The sequence below is a fragment of the Erinaceus europaeus genome, chromosome 20, assembly GCF_950295315.1.
Source record: "Erinaceus europaeus chromosome 20, mEriEur2.1, whole genome shotgun sequence".
NCBI classification, from domain to species: Eukaryota; Metazoa; Chordata; class Mammalia; order Eulipotyphla; family Erinaceidae; genus Erinaceus; species Erinaceus europaeus.
In genome coordinates, this window is record NC_080181.1 from 19,028,759 (window position 1) to 19,053,412 (window position 24,654).

Genomic DNA, 24,654 nt, shown 5'->3' on the forward strand with positions numbered 1-24,654 from the left:
GATATGCCTGGACACAGTCCTGGGTGGGTGGCCACTGGTCAGGCTGAAGACCCAAGGGAAATGGCTTGTCAGAAGATGGAGCTGCTCATGGGCTATGGCCTGCAGTGGCGAAGCTGACAGCTACTGAGAAAGCACCTGCCCGGTGGAGTCTCTTGCTGATAAGAGACGTGCTGCTATTCTCTGCCTGCAGCTCCCAGGTAGAAGCCCCTAGGTGGGGGTTTACCCACCTCGAAGCATGGTGTATTAAGAGGGCACCCTATTAAGACATGTGAGGGATAAGGAAAACAAAAAGATGAAACAGAGTAGGAAAGAATAACTAGGGAAACATCAGTATGACCAAGAAACAGGGTAACCTTGGGCCTCTAAGCAATGCTCGTAAGAGCATGCAAGGCATTATTACTCCAGTTCTGTTTAAAAGGAAAACAGAAAGGTATGGTGGGAACTCAGAAGAATTGGTTCTTTCCTTTTGTTGTTGCTGTGAGGGCTGTACCTGCAGGATTTTTTTTTTCCTCCCCAGATTGAAAGATAGAGGAAAGGAGGAGAGACACCACAGCACTTTTCCTCCAGTTTCATCATGAGTGAGGCTTCCACCCTGCTTGGTACTCCCGTGTGGTAGCCAGGACAGGAAATTGGGTCCTCACACAATGAATAGTGATTTGCTCTACTGGACAAATAATTTCCTGGTTCCTCTCTCTTTTCTTTTCCCTTCCTTCCTTCCTTCCTTCCTTCCTTCCTTCCTTCCTTCCTTCCTTCCTTCCTTCCTTCCTTCTTGCCTGCCTGCCTGCCTGCCTGCCTGCCTGCCTGCCTGCCTGCCTGCCTGCCTCCACGATTATCACTGGGGCTCAACACCAGCACTAAGAATCTACTGCTCCTGGTGGGCTTTTTTTTTTTTTTTTTAATTGGAGAGGACAGAGAAAAATTGAGAGGAGAAGCTAGAGAGTGGGAGAGAAAGACAGACAGACGCCTGCAGACCTGCTTCACTGCTTGTCAAGCAACCCCCCTGCAGGTGGGGAACCAAAGGCTTGAACTTGGATCCTTGCATGTGTCTTTGTGCTTTATACTATGTGTGCTTATCCTGGTACACTACTGTCCAGCCCCCTTGATCTGTTTTCTCTCTTTCTTTTCTTCTTCTCCTCCTTTTCCTTCTCCACTTCTTTCTTCTTCCCCTTCCCCCTCCTCCTCCTCCCCCCCTTTTTTTTTTAAGAGAGGGAAGGACTGAGAATGTTAGAGTACCACTGCAGTCTATGTGGTACTGGGAACTGAACTTGGGGCCTCTCCATCCAAGTCCTGTGCTCTACCACTGAGATACTTTGAGTCTATTTTCTAGTTCGCTCACACTGAATATGCATGATTTGTGCAGTTCTTGAAACAGACTGCCTGGGCCCGTACCAGCCATGTTTTGCCTCTGGGTGAAGAGAATGGCTGACCTCTCTTTAGAAACCTTCATCAAAGGAACCTGCCAAATTCTCCCTGACTTTGTGCAGGTCAGAGTCACAAGCTTTTTCCCACTGAGGCTCCAGATCTGGTCCTTCCATCCTCTCTTCTTTCTTCCCTCCCTATTTCTGAAAATGAAGAAACAGCGAAGAGAAAGATGTATTCCCAAGCCACCCTATTTGCTGCCTTCTGGGGTTAGACTCAGTCCAAAGACACAATAGTTTTCTGCATCAGCTGAAAGATCACTATTATGGAAGCAGCCATTTTTCTGGAAAGTTCTGTGATGTGGCCAGTGTAAGCATTTGGCAGAGCCTGTCAGAATCAATGCTATTCCTAGAAGTCCTGTTTTATTTTCTAGATGGCAAACAGCTATTGAGTGCTTCCTAACTTGGTAGCAGTTATTCTGCCAAAGAAATGGTCAAGCATCACTGGGGAAGTGTGTAGTAAATACAGACAGTCTCTCCCCCCTAGGACTTCTCAGGGGCTGGAAGTGCTGCTGAGTGTTTTAAGTTCCGATGGAGCAGGTGCCATTTGACCATCTGCTTTTGTGTAAGGCAATGAAGTCTGGACAGAGTTTGAAAAATGTGAACTGAATTGATCTGCCAACTAGGGTCTTTTTTTTTTTTAATGCAGAAAGCATTCACATGTCACAAAAGATTATGAAATACACAATTTGTAGGGTTTAAAATTTTTAAAATTTATTTATTTTCCCTTTTGTTGCCCTATTGTTGATTATTTTATTGTTGTAGTAGTTATTATTGTTGTCGTTATTGATGTCGTCGTTGTTAGATAGGACAGAGAGAAATGGAGAGAGGTGGGGAAGACAGAGAGGGAGAGAGTAAGATAGACACCTGCAGACCTGCTTTACCGCCTGTGAAGTGACTTTCCTGCAGGTGGGGAGCCGGGGGCTCGAACCGGGATCCTTATGCTGTTCCTTGCATTTTGTGCCACGTGCACTTAACCTGCTGCGCTACCGCCTGGCTCTCCCTAGTTGTGGTTTTTAATGTACTCACAAAGCTGTAGAGCCATTACTAATGTAACCTAATTTACCACCTTCAGAGGAGATCAGGTGTGGTCAGGGTAGTATGGCCATAGGCTTTTATCACCTTTACAAAGTTTCTAGGCTTTCTTGATGGGTTCAGTGGGTAGAGAACATGCCATGCATGAGGTCGTGGGTTTGATCCTTAGAACCACATGGGAACATCATAGATCATGGAATGATGTTGTTTTGTTTCTCCTCTTTTCCTTCTATCTTCTTCTCCTCCTCCTCCCTGTCTCTCATTAAAAGAAAAATAGGGGGCCAGTGGTGGTGCATCTGGTTGAGAGCACATGTTACAGTGCACAAGGACCCAGGTTCAAGTCCCCGGTCCTCACCTGCAGGAGGAAAGCTTCACAAGTGGTGAAGCAGTGCTGCAGGTGTCTCTCTGTCTCTCTCCCTCTCTATCTCCCCCTTCCCTCTCAATTTCTGGTTGTGTCTATGCAATAAATAAATAAAGATTAAAAAAAGAAAGAAAAAAAATAAAAAAGGGGCCAGGTAGTGGCACACCTGGGTAAGTTTAGCACACATCGCAGTCCACAAGCACCCAGGTTCAAACCCCTGGTCTCCATCTGCAGGGGGAAAGCTTCATGAGTGGTGAAGCAGGTCTGCAGGTGTCTCTCTGTCTCTCTCCCTAGCTTCACCTCCTTTCTCAATTTTTCTCTGTCTCTATCCAATAATACATAAATTTTTTATAAAAAGAAGAAAATAAAATGGGGGTGGGGTAGTTAGCATAATGGTTATGCAAAGAGACTCTCATGCTTGAGGATCTGAAGTCCCAACTTTAATCCCCTGCACCACTGTTAAGCCAGAGTGGATGAGGAAAGGAAGAAGAAGAAGGAGAAGGAGAAGGAGAAGGAGAAGGAGAAGGAGAAGGAGAAGGAGAAGGAGAAGGAGAAGAAGAAGAAGAAATAAAAGGAAAAAAAAGAAAGAAAGAAAAGGAAAACGAAGAATCAGTCCAGGGAGGTGGCTCTGTGGTAGAGCACATACGTGTGGTTTTTGAGGTCAGCCCCTAGCAACACATTAAAAAACCTGTACTATTTTTTTTATTTTTAAAATGTTTATTTATTCCCTTTTGTTGCCCTTGTTGTTTTATTGTTGTAGTTATTATTATTGTTGTTATTGCTGTCATCATTGTTGGATAGGACAGAGAGAAATGGAGAGAGGAAGGGAAGACAGAGAGGGAGAGAGAAAGATAGACACCTGCAGACCTGCTTCACCGCCTGTGAAGCGACTCCCCTACAGGTAGGGAGCTGGGGGCTCGAACCAGGATCCTTATGCCAGTCCTTGCACTTTGCACCACATGCGCTTAACCCACTGCCTGACTGCTATTTTTTAAATTTTATCCGCTAAGATGGAGAAATTGAGAGGGAAGGGAAGGTGGAGGCACAGAGAGGAAGAGAAACACTACCTGTAGCACTGCTTCACTGCTCATGAAGCTTCTCCCTTGCAGATGGAGATGGGGGGCGGGGCTTAAAATCTGGGTCCTTTCACATGGTGATGTGTGCGCTCTACCAGGTACACCACCACCTGGCCCATAAAACTCTGTTCTTTTTACTTGTCAATCCCCATTCCTCCATCCCAGTCCCTTACAGCTGTGTGCACAGCCTGCCCGTTTCTGAACATTCCACATCAAAGGGACCACACAACAGGCAGCATTTTGTGTCTAGCTTCTTCTACATTGGTTTCAACATTGAGTCATGTTCTACCCTGTATCAGGACTCCATTACGGTGAGCAAAGAATATTCTACTGGGCAGATACGCCACACCGTGAATGAACACGTGGGCAGATGCGAAAGGAGACTGTAGCTATGAACATTCATATGCAAGTTTGCATGTAGACGTATGGATGAGCTTAGAAGTTGGTTTCCCAAAATAATTATTGTGGGGCAGAGAAATAGCTCCCACTGGTAGAGCATGCACCTCACCACATATGAAACCCTAGATTCAAGCCCAGCCACAGTGATAACCCTACTGGCAAAAAAAAAAAAAAGTACAGGATATTGGGAGCCAGGCGGTAGTGCAGTGGTGGTGTTAAGTGCACATGGCGCAAAGTGCAAAGACCAGCATAAGGATCCCGTTTTGAGCCCCCCGGCTCCCCACCTGCACAGGGGTTACTTCACAAGTGATGAAGCTGGCCTGCAGGTGTCTGTCTTTCTCTCTCCCTATCTTCCCCATCTCTCTTGCTTGATTTCTCTCTGTCCTATTGAACAATGACAGCAATAACAACAACTTCACTATTCACGATATTCTTTTTTATAAATAAACTTTATGTTTGTTCATTTATTTTTGGGTAGAGGCAAGAGAGAACTTGAGAAGGGAGGACAGAGAGGTACACCTGCAGCACTGTTCCACTGCTTGTGAAGCTTCCCCCTGAAAGGGACAAGGGGCTTGAACTCAGGCTATTGTGCACTGTAATGTGTGCATTCGGCCAAATATGTCACTACCCAATCCCTTCTATTTGTTTCTGTTATTTTTTAAATTTTCAATTTTTAAAAAATATTTATTTATTCCCTTTTGTTGCCTTTTTTATTGCTGTAAGTTATTATTATTACTGTTGATGTTGTTGTTGGATAGGACAGAAAGAAATCGAGAGAGGAAGGAAAGACAGAGAGGGGGAGAGAAAGACAGACACCTGCAGACCTGCTTCACTGCCTCTGAAGCGACTCCCCTGCACGTGGGGAGCCGGAGGCTCAGACTGGGATCCTTCCGCTGGTCCTTGCGCTTTGTACCATGTGTGCTTTATCCACTGCGCTACCGCCCAACTCCCTTTCAGATTTTTTAAAAAAATTTTTTTAATATTTATTTTATTTATTTATTCCCTTTTGTTGCCCTTGTTGTTTTACTGTTGTAGTAATTATTGTTGTTGTCGTTGTTGGATAGGACAGAGAGAAATGGAGAGGAGGGGAAGACAGAGAGGAGGAGAGAAAGACACCTGCAGACCTGCTTCACTGCCTGTGAAGCTACTCCCCTGCAGGTGGGGAGCCGGGGTTCGAACCGAGATCCTTATGCCGGTCCTTGTGCTTTACGCCACCTGCGCTTAACCTGCTGTGCTACAGCCCAACTCCCCCTTTCAGATATTTTTAAAATTCATTCTACTGAGACGAGAGGGAGAGAGAGAGAGAGAGAGAGAGAGAGCAGGAGAACAGACCACTGCTCAGCTCTGGTGCTAGGGGCTGACCCCGGGACCTTGGAGCTTCAAGCATGAAGGTCATTTGCAGAATCATTATGTTGTTTTTTGTGTGCTGGTTCGAATCAGGACTTCATGCATGCAAGGCTAGCATTCTACCACTGAGCCTCCCTCCCTCTCCAGCCCCCCTTCAAAAGTTTATGAATAGGACAAATCAATAAATCGTTATCATTTAATCAAAATAAAATCAACCAGCAGCATCATGATTGAGAATGAGAGCAGAAAGTAAACCTCTCTTGGTCCTACTACCCCAGTCTCTAAAGATACCAACTGCTGATCAGTGTAGAAGCTTCCAGAAGCTCAGAGGATGGCTGTCACGTTGGCCGGTGAACAGGGTCAGCCTGTTCTCTGAGCAGCTTTTACCACAGGAAACACTGGACACCTCTCTGCACAGCAGGTAAGGGAATTAACAGACTTCTTACCTCTGGCCATCGAGTCTGCGCTCGGTGCTTTGTAATTACATGTAATGTTGCAATCAGCATTCCTAAGAGCAGCTGAAGATTGATCTTTGGGCCACGAAGGCCAAAGGTGGGGAGGAGTCCCAGCATCTGCTGTGCTGGGGGTGGGTGGACAGCGAACAGTAGATGGCAGGGGGTGGGAGGGTGGTCAGCCCCAGAAGGCACTCCAGTTGGGCAGGGAGCAACCTTCAGTCACATTTCTGCAGATGTGTCACTTTGATTCAGATGGCATGTCAAGAACATGACACCAACTCACTTCTCTTCGGGTTGTTTTCACTCCAGAGAGGTTGTCCCCTCTTCCTCCCCCTCCTCCACCCACCTCCAGTCCCCTCTGGTACCTCTACATAACCTGCTTCTGTTTTGAATCTCTAAAATAATGTGACAAGTTAATGATGGTACAATTATCTAAATGTTTAACAGACATGTTATCTAAGTGAGTCGGAGCGCGATTCCATCCCGCTGACAATAAACATCAATGGCGGAGCAGAAAGCAATAGGCAAATTATAGCAAACCCTGCAATTTTGCTGCCATTAAATTTGGAGGAATAACAGCCTTGAGGCCTGTAAACTCTGAATAAAATAGGCCCTTGTGTTTGTCCAACTATTAAATCAAAATGCTACCAACATCCCAGAGAAAAAAGACAGGGCGATTTATGACTTTTCAAGTTTCAGTTACACATAGATTTCTATGAACTTCTTCCTGGAGGGTGGGTGGGAAGGGTGGTGTGAGCTGGGAGAAGGGACAGCCCTCAAGGAGCAGAGGGGGAGTTGGGAAGTGGGGCAGAGGGAGATGGAGGAAAGTGGGAGGGGAAAGAGTATGCAGGGCCCCAATCAGGGACAGAGGCTGATGACGGAGGAGCAGCTCAGGACAGTAAGGATGAAGGGACCCAGAAAGTCCCCAGTAGATCCAGTGAATAGTGTCAGGGGTTATTGGAAGCAGAGGGGAGAGTGGGAGAGGAGCAGATACAGCTCAGCTGGACAGGGACCTGCTTTGTTATGCACACACTCCAGGTTCCCACCTGGCCCACAAGGCCCCGGGAGAGCTTCAGTGTGGTAGCGTCTTTCTCTCTCTCCCTCTCTGATCAAGTTGGCTCTAAGTGGTAATGACTCAGTGATAAACTTCCCATAATAATGAAATAGAAAGCAGAGGGTTAGCTAGGCACAGCCTAAGTTCTGACCAACAGTTCTCAAGATTCTCCCCCCTGTCACCCATTTTTTATTTGTGATTCAGGGTGGGTTACAAGGTTGTAAGATTACAGCATATGGTTCCACACTCAAGGCTCAGCTTCTATCATTTCCCAATTTCCAGAACAGCTCTTCAAAGTGCCTCATTCATATTTATTATTTTTGTCTTCTTGCTGAGAGAGAGAGAGAGAGAGAGAGACAGACCACAGAACTAACACTGCCCCCAATGCTGTGGTGTTTATACACAGGGCCAGAGCTTGAACCTGGGACACAGGCACGGAAGTGCAGGCAAGCCTACCCAGTGAATTGTCTCTCTGGCCCCACGCAGTCCCTTGTCTGTAATCCCTTCTTCAGACGCAGGGTGCACTCAATACATTTCTATCGCCTCAGTCTCTAATTAAAGAAAAAGCTAGGCTTGGTCTGGCGAGGGCCAGAAACTGTCAGCATCTAAAAATACTACCAGGAACAGCTACCATGTCGAGGCTGCTCTGTATTCCGGGCCCAGGCAAAGCGCTCCACACATGCTGTCTGATTCAGCCCTTGGAACAAGCACATAATAGTGATCGCTGCTTACAGACGTGAGAAGTCAGGCTGAGAAAACTTGAGGTCAGCCAAAACAAGGCCAGAGTCTCAGTGCCTGAAACCACAGCACCCCTCTCAGAAGAGCATGTTCTCTGCATGACACCCCCCCATACACACACACGCACACGCACGCACGCACACCTAGTATTGGAGTGACACACAGAGAGAAAGCAGTTTGTCCTATGCTGTCAACTGTGAACTCTCTCACTCCAGCTGTTAAAGTGGACAGGGGTGTGGGGTGTGGGGGGAGTGGGAGGGGAAGGTGTCCTGTAAATGGGTGTGGGGGGAGAGGGCAGGTGGAAGAAGAAAACTGTGCCTATCAGCTTTTCCATAAACTTAACATGGCTCAAAAGATAAAAGTTTAGTAATTAAAAGTAAATAAATAGGGAGTCGGGCTGTAGCGCAGTGGGTTAAGCGCAGGTGGCGAAAAGCACAAGGACCGGCATAAGGATCCCGGTTCGAACCCCGGCTCCCCACCTGCAGGGGAGTCGCTTCACAGGCGGTGAAGCAGGTCTGCAGGTGTCTGTCTTTCTCTCCTCCTCTCTGTCTTCCCCTCCTCTCTCCATTTCTCTCTGTCCTATCCAACAACGACAACAACAATAATAACTACAACAATAAAACAACAAGGGCAACAAAAGGGAATAAATAAAATAAATATATATTTTTTAAAAGTAAATAAATAAAAGCATCAGGAGTTGTCCCCCTCCACCCCCTTTGCAGAAGCTGGCCTTGAGCTCCACCAGGGTGAAGAGTGGGGAAAGACAGCTTGTCCGGGCAGGAAGGGACAGCTGGGTGGCCTCCCTACCCACTGCATGGAAATAAACATGCTGTTAGGCCTCCAGCACGTCTGTGTACTGATGGCCAGGAGGGAGGTCACATGCATGGTCTATGATGGGCAGCGACCAGTCCCTGACAGTAAGTGATGGTCCCTTCTCACAGTTCTGGGCATCCTGCGGTCCTTCTCAAACCCGAGTTTACTCAGGCTTGATTCCTTGGCACAGTCTGTGAAGCCCCTGTAGAAGTCACCCCAGGGTTTATAAAAGTTAAGTGCTGGGAAAGGGGGCAGGTGGTGGCGCACTGAGCTGAGCACACATATTAGTGGGTTCAAGCCCCAGCTCCCCACCTGTGTGGGGGGGAAATCTTCACAAGTGGTAAAGCAGGTCTGTATGTGTCACTCTTTCTCTCTCCTTCTCCTCTCAATTTTTCTCTCTCCTACCTAATAAAAAAGAAAGGGGGTTGGGGAGAAAAAAAGGGCTACGGAGAGCAATGGATTCATAGTGCAGGTACTGAGCCCCAGCTGGTGTGTTTTCAGTGAGGGGGACAGCCAGACCAACCTGGATGCACTCAGTGTGTTTGTCCCATGATGCCCTGCCCTGTCCTTTTCTGTGCCCTTCACCTTGCCTCCTGGGCCCACTTTGCTGCTCCCCCCCTCCCCTATGTAGCATATTAGGCAGATGAAACCCTGTCATCTGGCCCTTTCTCTCACCCCAGCCCACCCCGCCACCCGGGCTGGTCACCAGCTGGCTGTCTTTGGGGGGGGGGCCAGGACAGTTGCTGGGGACAGTGCTAGGGACAAGGGCCAGCCACCCTGATATGGCTCCACAGTGCCCAGAGCTGCCCCTGTGCCAGGCCCCGGGTAGAAGGGGGCAAGGCTGGTATCCCATCCCCGCCCAGGGAAGGAATGTGGCTGCTAGAAGCTTCCAGAGTCTGCCTCGCCTGCTGTGCCTGCGCCCCTGAAAACATCCAGACAAGGACTTCATTTCCCAGGTTGATGACAGACACCCTGAAGTCCCATCCAAAGACCCTCAAAGGGAGAACAGGGCGGGAAGAGAGGAGCTGGTATGAGCAGAGAGCCAGCAGTGCCTGTGCATGTGTTGCCTTTATGACTTGTTGGGAGAGTGAAAAAAATGCTGCAGTGGCATCCAGTTAAGCGTACACAGTACTAAGTGCAAGGTTCAGGTTCAAAAGCCCCAGCTTCCCACCTGCAGGAATGCTTCACAAGTGGTGAAGCTGGTTTGCAGATGTTTTTCTCTCCCTCTCTACCTCCTCCTCCCCTCTCCATTTCTCTCTGCTCTATCCAATAAAATGGAAAAATGACCATCAGGAGTGGTAGATTTGTAGTACTGGCACTGAGCCCCAGAAATAACCCTGGGGGAGAGAGAAAGAGAGAGGGAGAGTGGGAGAGAGAAAGAGAGAGGGAGAAGCAGAGAGGGAAAGAGAGAGAGAGAGGGAGAGGGAGACAGAGAGAGAGAGAGAGAGAGAGAATAGGGTCAGAAGTATGAGGAGTCCCTCCCCCTGAGTGAGCTCTGTCTTCCTGCCCTGGTCCTTGTCTGAACTGAGGACTTGGAGTCCTGGTTTCCAGATGGCTGGGCAGGCAGCACTGGCCCCTGGTCTGCAGTACTCTTTGTCTGAGTGTCCGCGTTTTTTAGTGGGGAAAAGGACTCTATCTTCTACAGCCCCAGCCGGGACATAACAGAATCCTAACTCCAGAGCCAATAGGCCAACAGCACTGCTATCACAGCCATCAGGGGCCAGGCACATTCAGCCTACCCGCTCATTCCTTGCACAACAACTTTGTGACACACACACACACACACACACACACACACACACACACACACATACACACACACTGAGAGGCAGCAGCCAGGCTCTCCTCCCTTTTGGATCAAACCTGCACACAGTAGGCACTTTAGAGCCCAAGCAATGAGAGAGTTAAAGCAACACAGACTGAGATACCCCAGGTCATTGGCCAGTGGGGGTGGGAGGCAGGCTGAGACTGGGGGCTGGGGGTCAAAGCGGAACACATCTGGCTCATCCAGAGATTAAAGCGACAGTCCTGGGTCTCTGAGTTTCCCTTAAGCATCCAAGCACCAGAATGCTCAGCCCTAGGAATGCTCATGCCTATCTGTGTTGGCTTCCTTTTTCTTCTCCTTGTGGAGCTGCTGTATGCATATACAATGTCAGCATCCCTAGCTGCTTTCTTATTTGAATACCGAGAGATGAAGAGACTACCACACCGGAGCTTCCTCTAGTGCCACAGCACTTCCCACCGGGTACCAGGGTTCGAGCCTGGGCTGCACACATGGCAAGGTACACACCTTCCTTCCCAGTGAACTTCTGCTCTGGAGCTGTATCTGTGTATTTTCACCGTGTAGGAAGGCAGAAGTCAGGATGGTGAGGTGGAGGTTGGTCTTTACCCCTGCAGATGGGGACTTAGGGCTTAAACCCAGGACCTTGAGCAAGGGCACGTGTGCTCTACCAGGTGAGCCACCACCCGGCCCCTGGAGGGTCTTGCTTGGGAGGCAGGGGACCAGCACTCCTAGGCAGGGCTTCTGCAGGACACTTGGGAGTTCCTGAGACTTCATCTGCCAGAGGTTTCGGTCTCCTTCCTCTATGATGCGCAGTTGGTCCCAGCTCTGCAGCTGGTCTTGCCTCGGTTTACCTGTCATCACATTAGGTGCTGGTAGATGGCGGTCCCTCTGACTAGCTCTGGGCATTCACAGTGCCAGGACCTCAAATCAAGTGGATCCAATCTGCCCTGTGATATGGGTCAGCATGGAAAACTTGAGCCTCTTTCTGCCTCTCCAAGCACACCAGGCAGCCCTAGGGGGCTGTTTGTTAGCTTGGTGGGCACCTAGAAATAGTCTGGTGAATAGCAAGGGAGCTCAGGAACCCCCCCCCCCACAAAGTGGCTGGGGACCAGTCCTATGCCTACATGCCCCCACCATCACCTGGGCCCTCCCCTTGCATCTGCCCAGAGGGGACTGAGTGCCCTTCCAGGAAGAGGGTGACGCTGATGCAATGACAGTGACCACAGCCGTGTAGGTCTATGCTGAGTGACTGACACTCATGACTGGATTCAGTCCTCACTATGATCCTTCCATGCCAGATGCCATCCTTGCCCTCCTCTTACCAAGGAGGGAGGAAGGCTCAGGGAGGTGGTGCGACCTGTTGAAGATTATGAAACTCAGAGGTTACAGGGCTGGGATTTGAATCGAAGACACTCTAACCCAAGATCCTAAGTTCTGACTCACTGTGCACTAGGTACCCTGTCCTTGACACCTGATGTGAGGATCCTCGGGTCCCTCTTTCTTGAAAGCTACAACAGAAACCTGAGCCTCCCTCCCCAGGACTTCCCTTTCCTGGTGAGTGCAGACCACTAGAGAGTGTCCTGGTCTTCACTCTGGCTTCTACTGAGTCCACCCTGTTCCCCAAACCTGCCCACTGCCAGCTTCCTTCTCCCTAGTCAACTGTGTTCTTTCAGATCCCTCCTGCAGGTGTCTTTCTCTCTCCCTCTTCTCTTAATTTTCTCTCTGTCCCATCCAATAAAATGGGGGAAAATGGCTGCCTGGAGCAGTGAATTCATAGTGCACCCCCACCCCCATAACCCTGGAGGCAAAAAAAAAAAAAAAAAAAAAACCCTCAACATTGGAACGCTCACATACCCCTCCTCAAAGATAGGACAGAGTTTCTTGGTAACAGATCAGGCCTGAGGGCCTCACACCCAAGACCACATTAACAGCTGACATCAGATGGAATGGCCATGGCCCTGCACAGACCAGCATTGCCTGGTCCAGGCCCCCATGTTTCCATCACCACTAGGAAGCCTCTCTGACCCCAAGGCCTGCACACTGAGCTCAGCTCCGCCCAGCCCAGGGCACACTGAAGACAGCCCCGCCCACCCTGGGCCCAGCTCAGCTGCCAGCATTATCTTGCCTGCCCTCTAATTAAACGCCCCCCCTCCAGTCCTGTATGTTGCCCCCAGGCCTCTTCCAACCCCAAATGGGCATGTACAGTGGCTCCAACAACATTATGATTTGTAAAACCCACTCCTAATTAGTTTGACTTTGAATAAAGAGGGTAATTATTTTGAAATTTATTAACTGCTGCCTGGCCGGAGAAGTTTCTAGATCAAATGACATGGCGAGGCTATTTCTGTGCAGTGATGCAGCAATTTATATTACTGATCGGTCATTAAAACCTCTGGCACAAAACCACTTGTGTTGCCTGAGCCAAGATAGTGTCCATGTGTCAAATTTCAAACCCAGAGTATAAATTAAGCCATTAATGGTATTCATCAGTTGATCTGGACTTCAGAAACTGCTTACTAATTTAAGACATTCCTGATATAGAAGCCCAGCAGTGCACAGCCATGCACGTGAGCGTGTGTGTTGTGGATGTGTGTCTTCTCACTTTTTCTCTTACTGAGCAGTGTCAAGAAAATTCGGATGTGTAAATGAAGTACCAGCATCTCCGGGAGCCGTGGAGCTGTTAATTCCTCACTGCTCCGCCACCCAAACATTTGGGAAGCAGCAGTGTGTTTGCAATATGTATTTGTCATAATATAAAAGGTGTCAAGCGATCTCTGTTTATCTCTTCAAAGTCCTCGCTGTACCCAAACAGAAAGCTGGTGTATGACAACAAAGCTCAGCCCGGCACAGAGAACCGCAAGTGTGGCTTCCCAGAGCACCAGCCTGTGTCCACCAAGCTCTTGGGGTTGGGCAGGGTGGGGTGACACATGCCAGGATAGAAAGCCAGAGGGTGTGGGGTCAGAAGGGTGACAGGAGACAAGGAAACTCATTTGGCTAAAAGGGAACTGGAGATATATATATTGGTGGGAATTAATGGTTTATAATAAATACAGTTGTTGGTACATGGTTTTTTTTTTTTTTATGGTTTACAGTAAATACAGCTGTTGGCACATGTGTCAAATTTCTGAGTTTTCTGCAAAACACTCACTAACCCCAGCCTAGATCACCTCTCCCAAAGCAACCTTTTTCATTCAGGAAGAGAGACAGAGAGAGAAAGAGAACAGTACCAGAGTTGCCTTTGCTCCATATGGTGCCGGGGCTCAAACCTAGCCCACACATCGACGACAAATCATGCATCCTTTCTGGTGGGCTATCTCTTAGATCTGCCCCCCCTTAATGTTTGCATTCATTCATTTAATAGGACAAAGAAACTGAGAGGGGAGAAGACAGAGAGGGAGAGAGACAGAGAGACAGCCGCAGCCTTGCTTCACTTAGGTGGGGAGCAGGGATGTACACATGGTAACGTGTTCAACCAGCTGCGCCTCCTCGTGGTCTTTTTATTTTTATTCAACTTAACTTATTTTTTACCTTTAGGAGGATCAATGAGAGAGACCAGAGCACGGTTCTGGTGCTAGGGATTGAAACTGAGGCCTCCCACACACACATTTAGGTGGTCACAGAGGCTTTATTTATTGGGGTCAAGGTTTTTTAAAACAGAAAAGAGATAGAGAGACAGACAGTAAGAAGAGAGAAAGATACTACAGGATTCAAGTTTCCTCCAGTGGGCATAGCAGGTGCTCTACTAGGTGATCTATCTGGCCAGGGAAGTTTTACTACTACTGGGAGGCCGGGGAAGTTTTTTCCTATGGCACATTCTGGCATAGGAAACACACACACACACACACACACACACACACACACACACACACACACACACACACACACACGGGGTTGGACAGTGGTACAACTGGTTAAGTGCACAGAGTAAGAAGTGCAAGGACCCACACAAGAATCCAGGTCCAAGCCCCCAGCTCCCCACCTGTGCAGGGTGTGGGGTGGTGGTGGTCACTTCATAAGTGATGAAGCAGATCTGCAGGTGTCTATCTTTCTCTCTCCCTCTCTCTATTTCTCTCTGGTCTATTAAATAAAAAAAAAATTTTTTTTCAATTGGCCACAGGAGTAGTGGATTCATAATGCAGGTATAGAGTCCCAGTAATAACCCTGGAGGCAAAAAAAAAAGAAAAAAAAAGAAGGAAAGAAAGAAAGAAAGAAAGAAAGAAAGAAAGAAAGAAAGAAAGAAAAGAAAAATATATAACACAGGAAAACACGGTATGGTCTTTCCAACAAATTCACAGATACATATTGCTACAATTACTAACCTTGCGCCCTCCCCATGACCAAGACAGCAGATGCAGACTAAAATCAAACATTGTCTCCAGGTCCTCCTCCTGGCATGGCCACAGGCAGGGCAACACCCACACAAGGGCCATGGTCCCAGTGTCAGGAGGTACATTTCCCAGTGGAGAGATGCAGCTGTTATGAGATGGAAGCATGAAAAAAAAAAAGTGGTGGTAAACACCTGTAAAACCGATAGCGCGCTGGCCGGGTTATGGACAAGGATTATGGTTATCTCGCCAAGTGCAAGGACCAGCACAAGGAACCTAGTTCAAGCCCCCAGCTCCCCACCTATAGGGGAGTCACTTCACAAGTGGTGAAGCAGGTCTGCAGGTGTCTATCTTTCTCTCCTCCTCTCTTGATTTCTCTCTGTCCTATCCAAGAACAGTAGCAGCAACAACAACAATGGAAAAAAGAAAAAAAAGATAGCCGCCAGAAGCAGTAAGCAATAAACCTGGAGACAAAAAAAAAAAAAAAAAAAACAGTAGCAGACACAGTTTCTTGTCCAGTCTGCCTGCTATTTGCTAGGTGACTTCTAGCAGCTCCTCTTCCAGGCACATGTTTGTCATGTCTTCCTGACCTGTGATTGCTCTGACCAAGAAAATAAGGCAGAAGTGATACTGTCTGCAGCTGAGTTTTAAGAGGGTTGGCAGTTTCTCCTCCTAACTCTTGGGACCTAGAGTTGTTACCCACTATGTCCAGCCCACTCTGCTGAAGACAGACTGCAGGTGAGGAGTGTGAATGAGTCCAGCCCAGATCCTGCCAGTGACTCCAGCTGACTGAGACCACCAGAGAGACCTCACAAGACAACCAACCAGCGGGTTAAGCGCACGTGGTGCAAAGCGTAAGGACTGGCGTAAGGATCCCGGTTCAAGCCCCCGGCTCCCCGCCTGCAGGGGAGTCACTTCACAGGTGAAGCAGGTCTGCAGGTGTCTATCTTTCTCTCCCCCTCTCTGTCTTCCCCTCCTCTCTCCATTTCTCTCTGTCCTATCCAACAATGAACGACATCAACAATAACAATAACAGCCACAACAAGGCTACAACAACAAGGGCAACAAAAGGGGGAAAATGGCCTCCAGCAGTAGTGGATTCAAGGTGTAGACACTGAGCCCCAGTAATAACCCTGAAGGCAAAAAAAAAAAAAAGACAACCACCCAGTCAACCCAAAGAAGCCATCAGATAACAGCACTGTCTTGCTCTAATTCCCTGTGGGAGGGAATTACACACAACAATTGATAACTAGAAACACTCTCTGAGGTCAATGGGGGCACAGTGATCTTTGAAACACTTACATCAAGTCATGTCATACCCCCACTCAGAATCCTCTAACAGAGTAGTTCTCCCTTTCTCTGTAAATGCCTGGGCATGTCCAGTGTGTGTGCACAGTTTCACTGACATAATTCATACACCACTCAGTATACGTGTCATTGAGTTTAAAGCATAGAATTCAAAGGTTTTTTATATATTCAGAGCCGTGCAATCATCACTACAATCAATTTCAGAACCCACTTTCCATTCCTCCCCAGCAACTGACACTTTCTAGTTTATTTGCTGTCTCATTAAACCTGCCTATTCTGGATGCTTCGCACACAAGAATGACAGAACCCACGGTCGTAGGTGAGTGGCTTCTCTGAGAATACATTTTACAGGTTCCTCTATGCTGTAGAACATACCAGCATTTCACTTTTTAATAGCCAGACCCCCTGTCTGGCTACACTTTATGCAGCAGCTACACTTTATCTGTTCCACAGAGGTTAGAAACTGTTATCTCTACCCTTTAGGCTGTTATGAATATTCATGAATGGGTTTTTAAATTTTATTTTTATTTTACTTATTGAATAGAGACAGATAAATTAAGAGAGGAGGGGGATGGAATGAGGGAGGGAGGGAGGGAGGGAGGGAGGGAGGGAGGGAGGGAGAGAGAGAGAGAGACCAGCAGCACTGCTCACAAAGCTTACCCCCTGCAAGTGAGGATGGGAGCTTGAACTTATGCATGGTAAAGTGTGTGCTCAACCAGGTGTGCCACCGCCTGGCCCTCATGCATGGATTTTGATGGCGATGCATGCCTTCATTTCTCTAGGTGTCTTTCTAGACACAAAGGCTCTTGTTGGGTCAGGTGTCAACTCTGATTTTTAACTGAGGAACTGTCTGTCTGTTTTTTTCTTTCCCCCAATGTGGCTGAAGTATCACTAACAGGGCATGTGGGTTCTGGTTTTTCCACATCTTTGGAAACAGTCCCCTCTTCTCTGTCACTGTCACTGTCACTGTAGCCCTGTGCTGGTGGCTGGGAGTATTTCATTCTGATTTGGATTTGTATTTCCCTGATGGATAATGGTGTGAAGCATCTTTTCACGAGTGCATCGACTAGTTGTCTACTTGCAAAGAAATGTCTACTCAGGTCCTTCGCCCATTTTTTATTCCAGTTATTTGCATTTTTTTCACTCAATTGTAAGAGTTCTTTCCATTTTTGAGCTCTAAGCTTCTTAGCAGAAGCTACGGTTCACAAATATTTTATCCCTGTTCCATGGAGCTGTTTGTTAGCAGATGAGAATACAATCAGAATGCCTGTCTAGGGGTGGGGAGCCCACATGGTTTATGACTCATCGCCCAGCACTCTGTGCACTGGTCTCCTCTGGCCCCAGGGGACTCTGCCTTCAGCTGCTCTTTGAACTTGTCAAGTTCAACCTGTCAAAGAGAACTTTCCCTTTGTCCAGAGCTTCTTCTTGAAAACTTCGCTCCTTTGCTCTTATTCTGCTCAGAGGCCTCACTTTCTTAGAGAAGTACACCCTGACTGCTTTCTCCACCGCACCATGTCCTCCTTATCACAACTCACTTACCCTATCCTATCTGATTTTACAAGTTTTTATTTATTTATTTATTTATTTAACCAGAGCACTGTTCAGCTCTGGCTTACAGTGGTTCAGGGGATTGAACCCAGGACTTTAGAGTCTCAGGCATGAGAGTCTCTTTGTAGAACCATTATACTATCTACTCCCACCCTTATTTTTTATTGCCAGTAGTGTTACCGCTGGGGCTCTGTGCTGGCACTACAAATCCACTGCTCCAGGTGGCCATTTTTCTCTTCTTTTATTTTACTTGATAACACTGAGAGAAATTGAGAGGCCAGGAGATGAGAGGGAGGGAGACAGAGAGACACCTGCAGGCCCGCTTCACTGTTCATGAAGTGTCCCCTCTGCAGGTGGGGAGCAGGGAGCAGGGAGCAGGGGTTCAAACCCATGTCTCTGAGCATGGTGATGTGTGTGCTCAAACATATGTGCCACCCCCTGGTCCCTATTTATTTTTTTACCACCACTTTGTATATTCTGATATTATCATACCCAATTATTAGACAGGGGTAGGGATGTAGGCTGTCCAACCTGGGACAATATTTTAGCTGCCTAAGGAGTTGTATTTAGAGGATAAGAACTCAGCAATGTCACTGCATTCAAGTACCGATATACAGAATGCGACTCAGACCAAACATTTCATAAGACACATCAAAGAAAATATCTTAGTTTGTGCTGTCTTTTGTCGTCACACTCTGAGCACCCTCCAGTTCTGCTCTGATGTGTGGTGATGCTGGGGATCGAACCCTGAACCCCCTGCACTTAAGTGTTGTGTGCTACCACTGTGCTAGTTCCCTGGCCTCATAGGAAGCAGCACATTCAAGCCCCAGGACAACTGTATGTGGTGAGATGAGAGGCTGTTGGTACCCTGCTGAATTCAAAGATGGAGGCAGGTCCAGTCAAGAGAGTTTAAGTAAGGCAGCCCCGTCCTGAAAGCAGAGAGGAGAGCGGAACTGCAGCCTGACGTTCCATGGCTTCCGCTTCTGCTTTTTTACTTCACCAAGTGAGTTGACTTTGTTCCCTCTGTGCCTCTGTTTACTCACCTCAGGCCCTCATAGTGTTGTTCTGGGACAAGCTAAGTGAGGTGAAGGGACACTGAGAGGGGGCTCTGTGACAGACAGCTCACCAGGAGGCCGGTGCCCAAGATGAAGCAGGGGATGTGATGATGACTCTGTGACAGGACACTGCTGGTCCTTTACAGTCCCCTCTCCCCCTGTAAAAACACACACACACACACACACACACACACACACACACACACACACACACACACACACACCCTGAGCCCATCCAATGGGGTGTGAGGGCACCCAGTCATACCAAGGGATGGGACCCTGAGGTCCTATCTTGGGCAAGCAAGATGAGACCCCAGTGGCCTGTTAGAAATCTCAGCCAGACCCAGGCAGCCAGCTCCTGCCTCAGCGGCCCTGCTTGAAGGGCCCAGGGCCAGGGTCCACTCACCAGTGTGGGTCTGTCTGTGCGTCTCCAGAGCATCTTCCTTGGAAAACTGGGCCCCGCACTGATCGCAGACAAAGGCCTTGGCCCCCGCTGAAAGAAAGGGAAGGCTGTTACCACAGGGCAGTATGGGCGGGGGCGGGCAGCATCACACTGGGGGGAGATTGCTAGGCAGCTGTGGAGATCCAGCCGTCCATCTCATGGACGTGGTCACCCACCACCCACACCCCACCTGGGGCTCTCCCAGGGAGGAGAGGGGACAGAGCCTAACAGCTGAGATGAGAGCTGGCAAAGAAGTGCCCAGAAGAAGGGGACCCCTGTGAGGCTGGCTCTAGGGGAGCAAAGGCTACTGTGCCCTGCTGCCCAAATGGACCTCATAGGGAAGGAGCAAGTATTGGGATGCCTCTACTTGGATGGCTCCTTTACTCAGTCTGGCTATACGCTATTATTATTATTATTACTTATTATTATTATTTCCCCTGGAGCCAGGGGCTGGCTAATGTACGCATGACTTCATTGGCTCCCTGGCCAACTTTTTCATCTTGACAGTTGCCATGGTACTGGATCTCCCCCCAGTGCCTTCACTTCCCCCATGTGGTGCCAGGACTCAGACCTGGGGCACATGCACGGCAAGGCTCACGTCCTACCCAGTGAGCTATGTCTCCAACCCCAGACCAGCAAGGTAGCTCACCTGGACGGCGCACTTGTTTGGTCAAGACCAGCCCCCATCGCACAGGGACAGTTGTGGTTAGTGGTGGGGTGTACTGCCCTCCCTGTTTCCGTCCCTTTTGCTATTTGAAAGGTAGCTCAGAAGAATGAAGGCCCAGGAATGATGGATTTTTTTTTCCCTTTCTGACTCCTTACATCTTGGCCTCCCTACATCTTTTTCTCTTTCTGACTCCCTACATCCTACATCCCTACAATGACCCATATTCATTAATGGGCGAGATCAGAACGCTGCTTCGGCACCATGGAGTGAACCCAGGACCTCATTCACCGAAGTTCTGGGCTCTGTCCAAGTCACCTCCCAGCCACAAGCAAGTCCAAAACCATAGTCCGGCCCCGCCACCACCCCCCCACACCTGGCTGCGTACAGTGTCCACACGTCTTCCCAAACACCTCTGGGAGCCAGTCCTAGTGATGGCCCCTGAGTGGAATTCCAGATGTGCTTACCTTCCATGCCCCTCCCCCACTTTTGTAGGCTCAGCTTTAGTCCCAGAGGGCCCCAGTCTCTGGAGGAGCCAGTCCTTGGCCAGTGACATTCTAGCACATTCACCCCACAGCACAGAGAGCCCTTTTCATGGCCCAGGCTTTGTCTTCTGCATTTGTAAGGTAGCTGCTGGTGGGCCCTGAACCTGGCTCTCTCCAGCTATGGTTTCCAAGGAAGAGCCCCTCCTCTTACCCCCAGCTGCACCTGTTGCCCTCACCCTCTACCCCAGGATCCCTTCCTGCCACTCCCCGCCTGAAAGAAACTCTGGTAATGGCATGGTCAACTCCTCAGAGTGGACTTCATCTATGAAGCTCAAAGCACGGATGCCACTGGGTCAGGAGGAACAGAGGGAAGCTTGTGACCACCTGGTGACAGTCTCTGAGTATCCCCCATTTTCTCTCATCCAGGGGACCCTGTCCCAAGCCGTAGTAGCTTTCCTATAAATGACTAAAAATCAGGGGGTCGGGCGGTAGCACAGTGGGTTAGGCGCACATGGAGCAAAGTGCAAGGACCGGCATTAGGGTCCTGGTTTGAGCCCCTGGCTCCCTACCTGCATGGGGGGGGGGGGGGTTGCTTCACAAGTGGTGAAGCAGGTCTGTAGGTGTCTGTCTTTCTCTTCCCCCTGTCTTCCCCTCCTCTCGGTTTCTCTCTGTTCTATCCAACAACAACAACAATAATAACCGCAACAACGATAAACAACAAGGGCATCAAAAGGGGAAAAGTAGCCTCCAGGAGCAGTGGATTCGTGGTGCAGGTACTGAGCCCCAGAAATAACCCTGGAGGCAGAAAGAAAAAGAAGAAGAAGAAAAAAAAAAGAAACTAAAAAAACAGCCTCCCAGGGGCCAGGGACTCAGTAGTAGATCTTCTACCTTGTATACGCAAGGCTCTGGGTTTGATCCCCCACACTTTATGCCACCAAGTGTGAAGAAGCAGTGTTTTGCTTTCTCTCTTTATTTCTCTCTCTGAAAATTTAAACAGCTGAAGGACCAGGTGGTGGCACACCTGGCTGAGTGCACACTACCATCAGTGAGGACCCAGCTTCCAGCCCTTGCGCCCCACTTGTGGGGGGAGGGGAGTACGCCATGCTTTACAAGCAAGTTCTCTCTGTCTTATCAAATAAAATAGTAAGGAAAAAAGGGGGTGACCTCCAGGAGCAGTGGACTTGTCATGTAGGCCCCAGTGATAAGCTTGGTGGCAATAATACTTAGAAAAATAATTAAGTAGCTAGGTTAAGGGTTAAGGAGGAAGTGCATGAATGAGACTCTGGCTCTATGTCTGGTACCGCATGAAAGAAATTCTTTTAGGGGGCCGGGTGGTAGCCCAGTGGGTTAAGCTCACATGGCGCAAAGCATAAGGACCCATGTAAGGATCCCTCCAGGTTCGAGCCTCCGGCTCCCCACCTGCATGGGGGTTCCTTCACAAGTGGTGAAGCAGGTCTGCAGGTGTCTAACTTTCTCCCCCCTCTGTCTTCCTGTCCTCTCTTTGATTTCTCTCTGTCCTATCCAACAACAGTGGACAACAAAAGGGAAATAACAGCCTCCAGGAGCAGTGGATTCATAGTTTAGGCACCGAGCCCCAGCAATGACCCTGGAGGTGCAAAAAAAAAAAAAAAAAAAAAAAAAGTAAAATAAAATAAATTTTCTTTTAGCTACATCTCTTCCACAGCAGTCAGTAGTCACTGCTCCCCAGCACCCCAGTCCTTGGGGAGGGGGCTGTGTCTAGAGCTGAGAAAGATTATCCACACACCCCCAGCTGCCCCCTGGTCCCGTATCCCCCCTTCCCCCCGACACAGGGTCTTTGCAGGCCACTCAGTGCTCAGTCATCCCTGTTCAGGCAGACAGGATAAGCCACACTTGCAGCAATTCCATTCCTCCAGCCAGTTTCCAGACTGCCCACAGTCTTGCCCCCATCACGTAGCCCACAGTGCATGGCTTCACTGTCCCTTTCTGGGCACAATCTCTCTTGGTCACTGTGCTGCAGGCCCACGTCTGTCTACTCCAGATCCCCCTGCACCGTCAGCCAGGAGTCCATGCAGCAGGTCCTGTCTTGCACCTGTCTCCGTGTGCCTGGGCCTGGGCTCCAGTCTGGCCTGACACTCCTCCAAAAAGCAAAGCTGCTTCTCCTACCTGTGTGTGACTTCCAGAGCTGTCTGCAGACCATGGCAGACTACCGAGGCCAGACCAGATGCCAGGAGTGAGGTGAAGGGCTTCAAATACAGCATTTCATTTCACCCCAACAACCATATTTTAAAATATCCATTAATTTGCAGAGAGAGAGAGAGAGAGAGAGAGAGAGAGAGAATCAACCTGAGCATCACTCTGGCACACTCAACGCCAGGGATTGAACTCACGATTCCATATTTATAAGCCCAACACTCTATCCACTGTGCCACCTCCTACCCCCTCTCTTAAGTTACATACTGTGATCACTACATGTAGTAGATGAGAAAACTCCTGGCCCAAATCACACAGTGAATAACAGTGGGGGTGCCTTCAAACTTGGGCAGCCTGACTCCAGAGCTTTCTTTAAAAAAATGATTGTTGGGAATCAGGCGGTAGCGCAGGAGGCGTGAAGCGCAAGGACCGGCGTAAGGATCCCGGTTCGAGCCCCCGGCTCCCCACCTGCAGGGGAGTCGCTTCACAGGCGGTGAAGCAGGTCTGCAGGTGTCTGTCTTTCTCTCCCCTTCTCTGTCTTCCCTTCCTCTCTCCATTTTCTCTCTGTCCTATCCAACAATGACGATGACATCAATAACTACTACAATAAAAAAAAAACAAGGGCAACAAAAAAGGAAATAAAGTATTTAAAAAAATTATTGTTAATTAAAAAATTTTTGCAGCTAGGATTATTGCTGGGGCTTGGTAACTGCATGATGAATCCACTGCTTCCACTAGCCTTTTCCCCCCCCCACACACTCTTTTTTTGATAGAATAGAGAGAAATTGAGAGAGGAGGAGAGAAACCCCTACAGCACCCATGAAGCTCCCCTTCCCCACACTCTGGAAGTACAAGCTAGGGGCCTGAACCTGGGTCCTTGCACAGTGGTGATGTGCGTGCTGAACCAGTGCACCACTGCCCAGCCCCTGAGGCTTTTGCTCTTAAACCCTGAAGCCTCTGGAAGGTTTCACCTGCAAAAATACTTCTTAAATAAGAAGGTGCTTTCTAACTCAAAAAGAATGAAAGAAAAGAAAATCCAATTTGCTGGTTTCATGCATTATATATTCTGTGTAAAATCCTATTAGGAAAAATGGTTCCACTACTTTTTTTTCCCCCACGTGTCTAAGACCCTCGGCTTTGGAGCACTATTAGCATACACTTAGGGAACAGAACTCATAACGCTAGATGGACCTGCAGAGAATGAAACACCAATACAACCAGGTCCTGCTGTGGTAGAGAGATAACTTAGCAGGGAGTGAGGCTGCCTGGTTGAGCATGTGGCCCAGATTTGAGCCCAGGCACCACTCGGGAGTGCCCAGGAAGTGGGGGAAACTTGGTGCTGTGGTGACCGCCCACTTCTGTATGTCTATCGGAATGAAAACAAAAAAGTTTTTCCAGGACAGATAAAGTCACATGCTAGCACCCTGCAAAGGGCAGAGTGGTGTTGGCGGGGGGTGGGGCCAGGAGCAGCCTCCCCCACCTGAGTCATTAGCCAGCAGTGATCGGCTGCGGATCTGTGAGGGATGTGATCAGAATTGCATTTCTCTCTTCACTTCTATCAGCTGAGGGCATCAGAAAAGGAAAAGCCTTTGAGTGCAGAGAAGGGAAGCGGCCTGGGGATACAGGGAAAAGACAGGGGATGCTTGCCAGGCAACTGAAGAGGAGCGAGCCAGCAGCTTCTTCGTGGAGCTTTCTTAGGAAACAGCCCTGAGGGCCGCATGAGGGACTGAACCAGGGGAGAGAAAGGCAGCAGGGCAGGCTGGCACCCAGGGCTGGAAGTGTGCCATCCGATGCATTCAGATGCAGAGTAAAGCAGATAAGCACTCAGGATGGAGTCCAGGTGGCTGGCTGGCCTGGGCCTGACCACATCTGGAGACCCTCAAAGGACAGACGGGGACAGACAGGGACGGGGACACACACACACACACACACACACACACACACACACACACACACACAGGTACGTGCCCTCCTGACTCAAGTCCCAGAGTAGAATTGTGAATGAAGACGTGCCCTATCCACAGTGACCGAGATCACAATTCTCCTCACCCCAGGAATAGTGGTAGCTCACCCCATCAGCCCCAGGGTGTTCTCCACAGGCAAGACAGGCAGCCCCTGTTCCCAGGAAGCCAGCAGAGAGAGCAGCAGAGCCCCCCGCCTGCCCCAGGCATGTGCC

The 24,654-nt window shown here is 49.0% G+C and overlaps 1 protein-coding gene across 2 annotated transcripts in view; it reads right to left on the minus strand.

Moving 5' to 3' along the window:
- Positions 1–24,654, minus strand: part of ZBTB16 (zinc finger and BTB domain containing 16) — a 213,235-nt gene that overhangs the window by 48,383 nt on the left and 140,198 nt on the right. For both annotated transcript variants that reach the window (XM_007535244.3, XM_060180033.1), the window contains exon 4: positions 19,122–19,208. In XM_007535244.3, the coding sequence (XP_007535306.1) occupies positions 19,122–19,208 (87 nt within the window). The remainder of the gene's footprint in view (positions 1–19,121; positions 19,209–24,654) is intronic.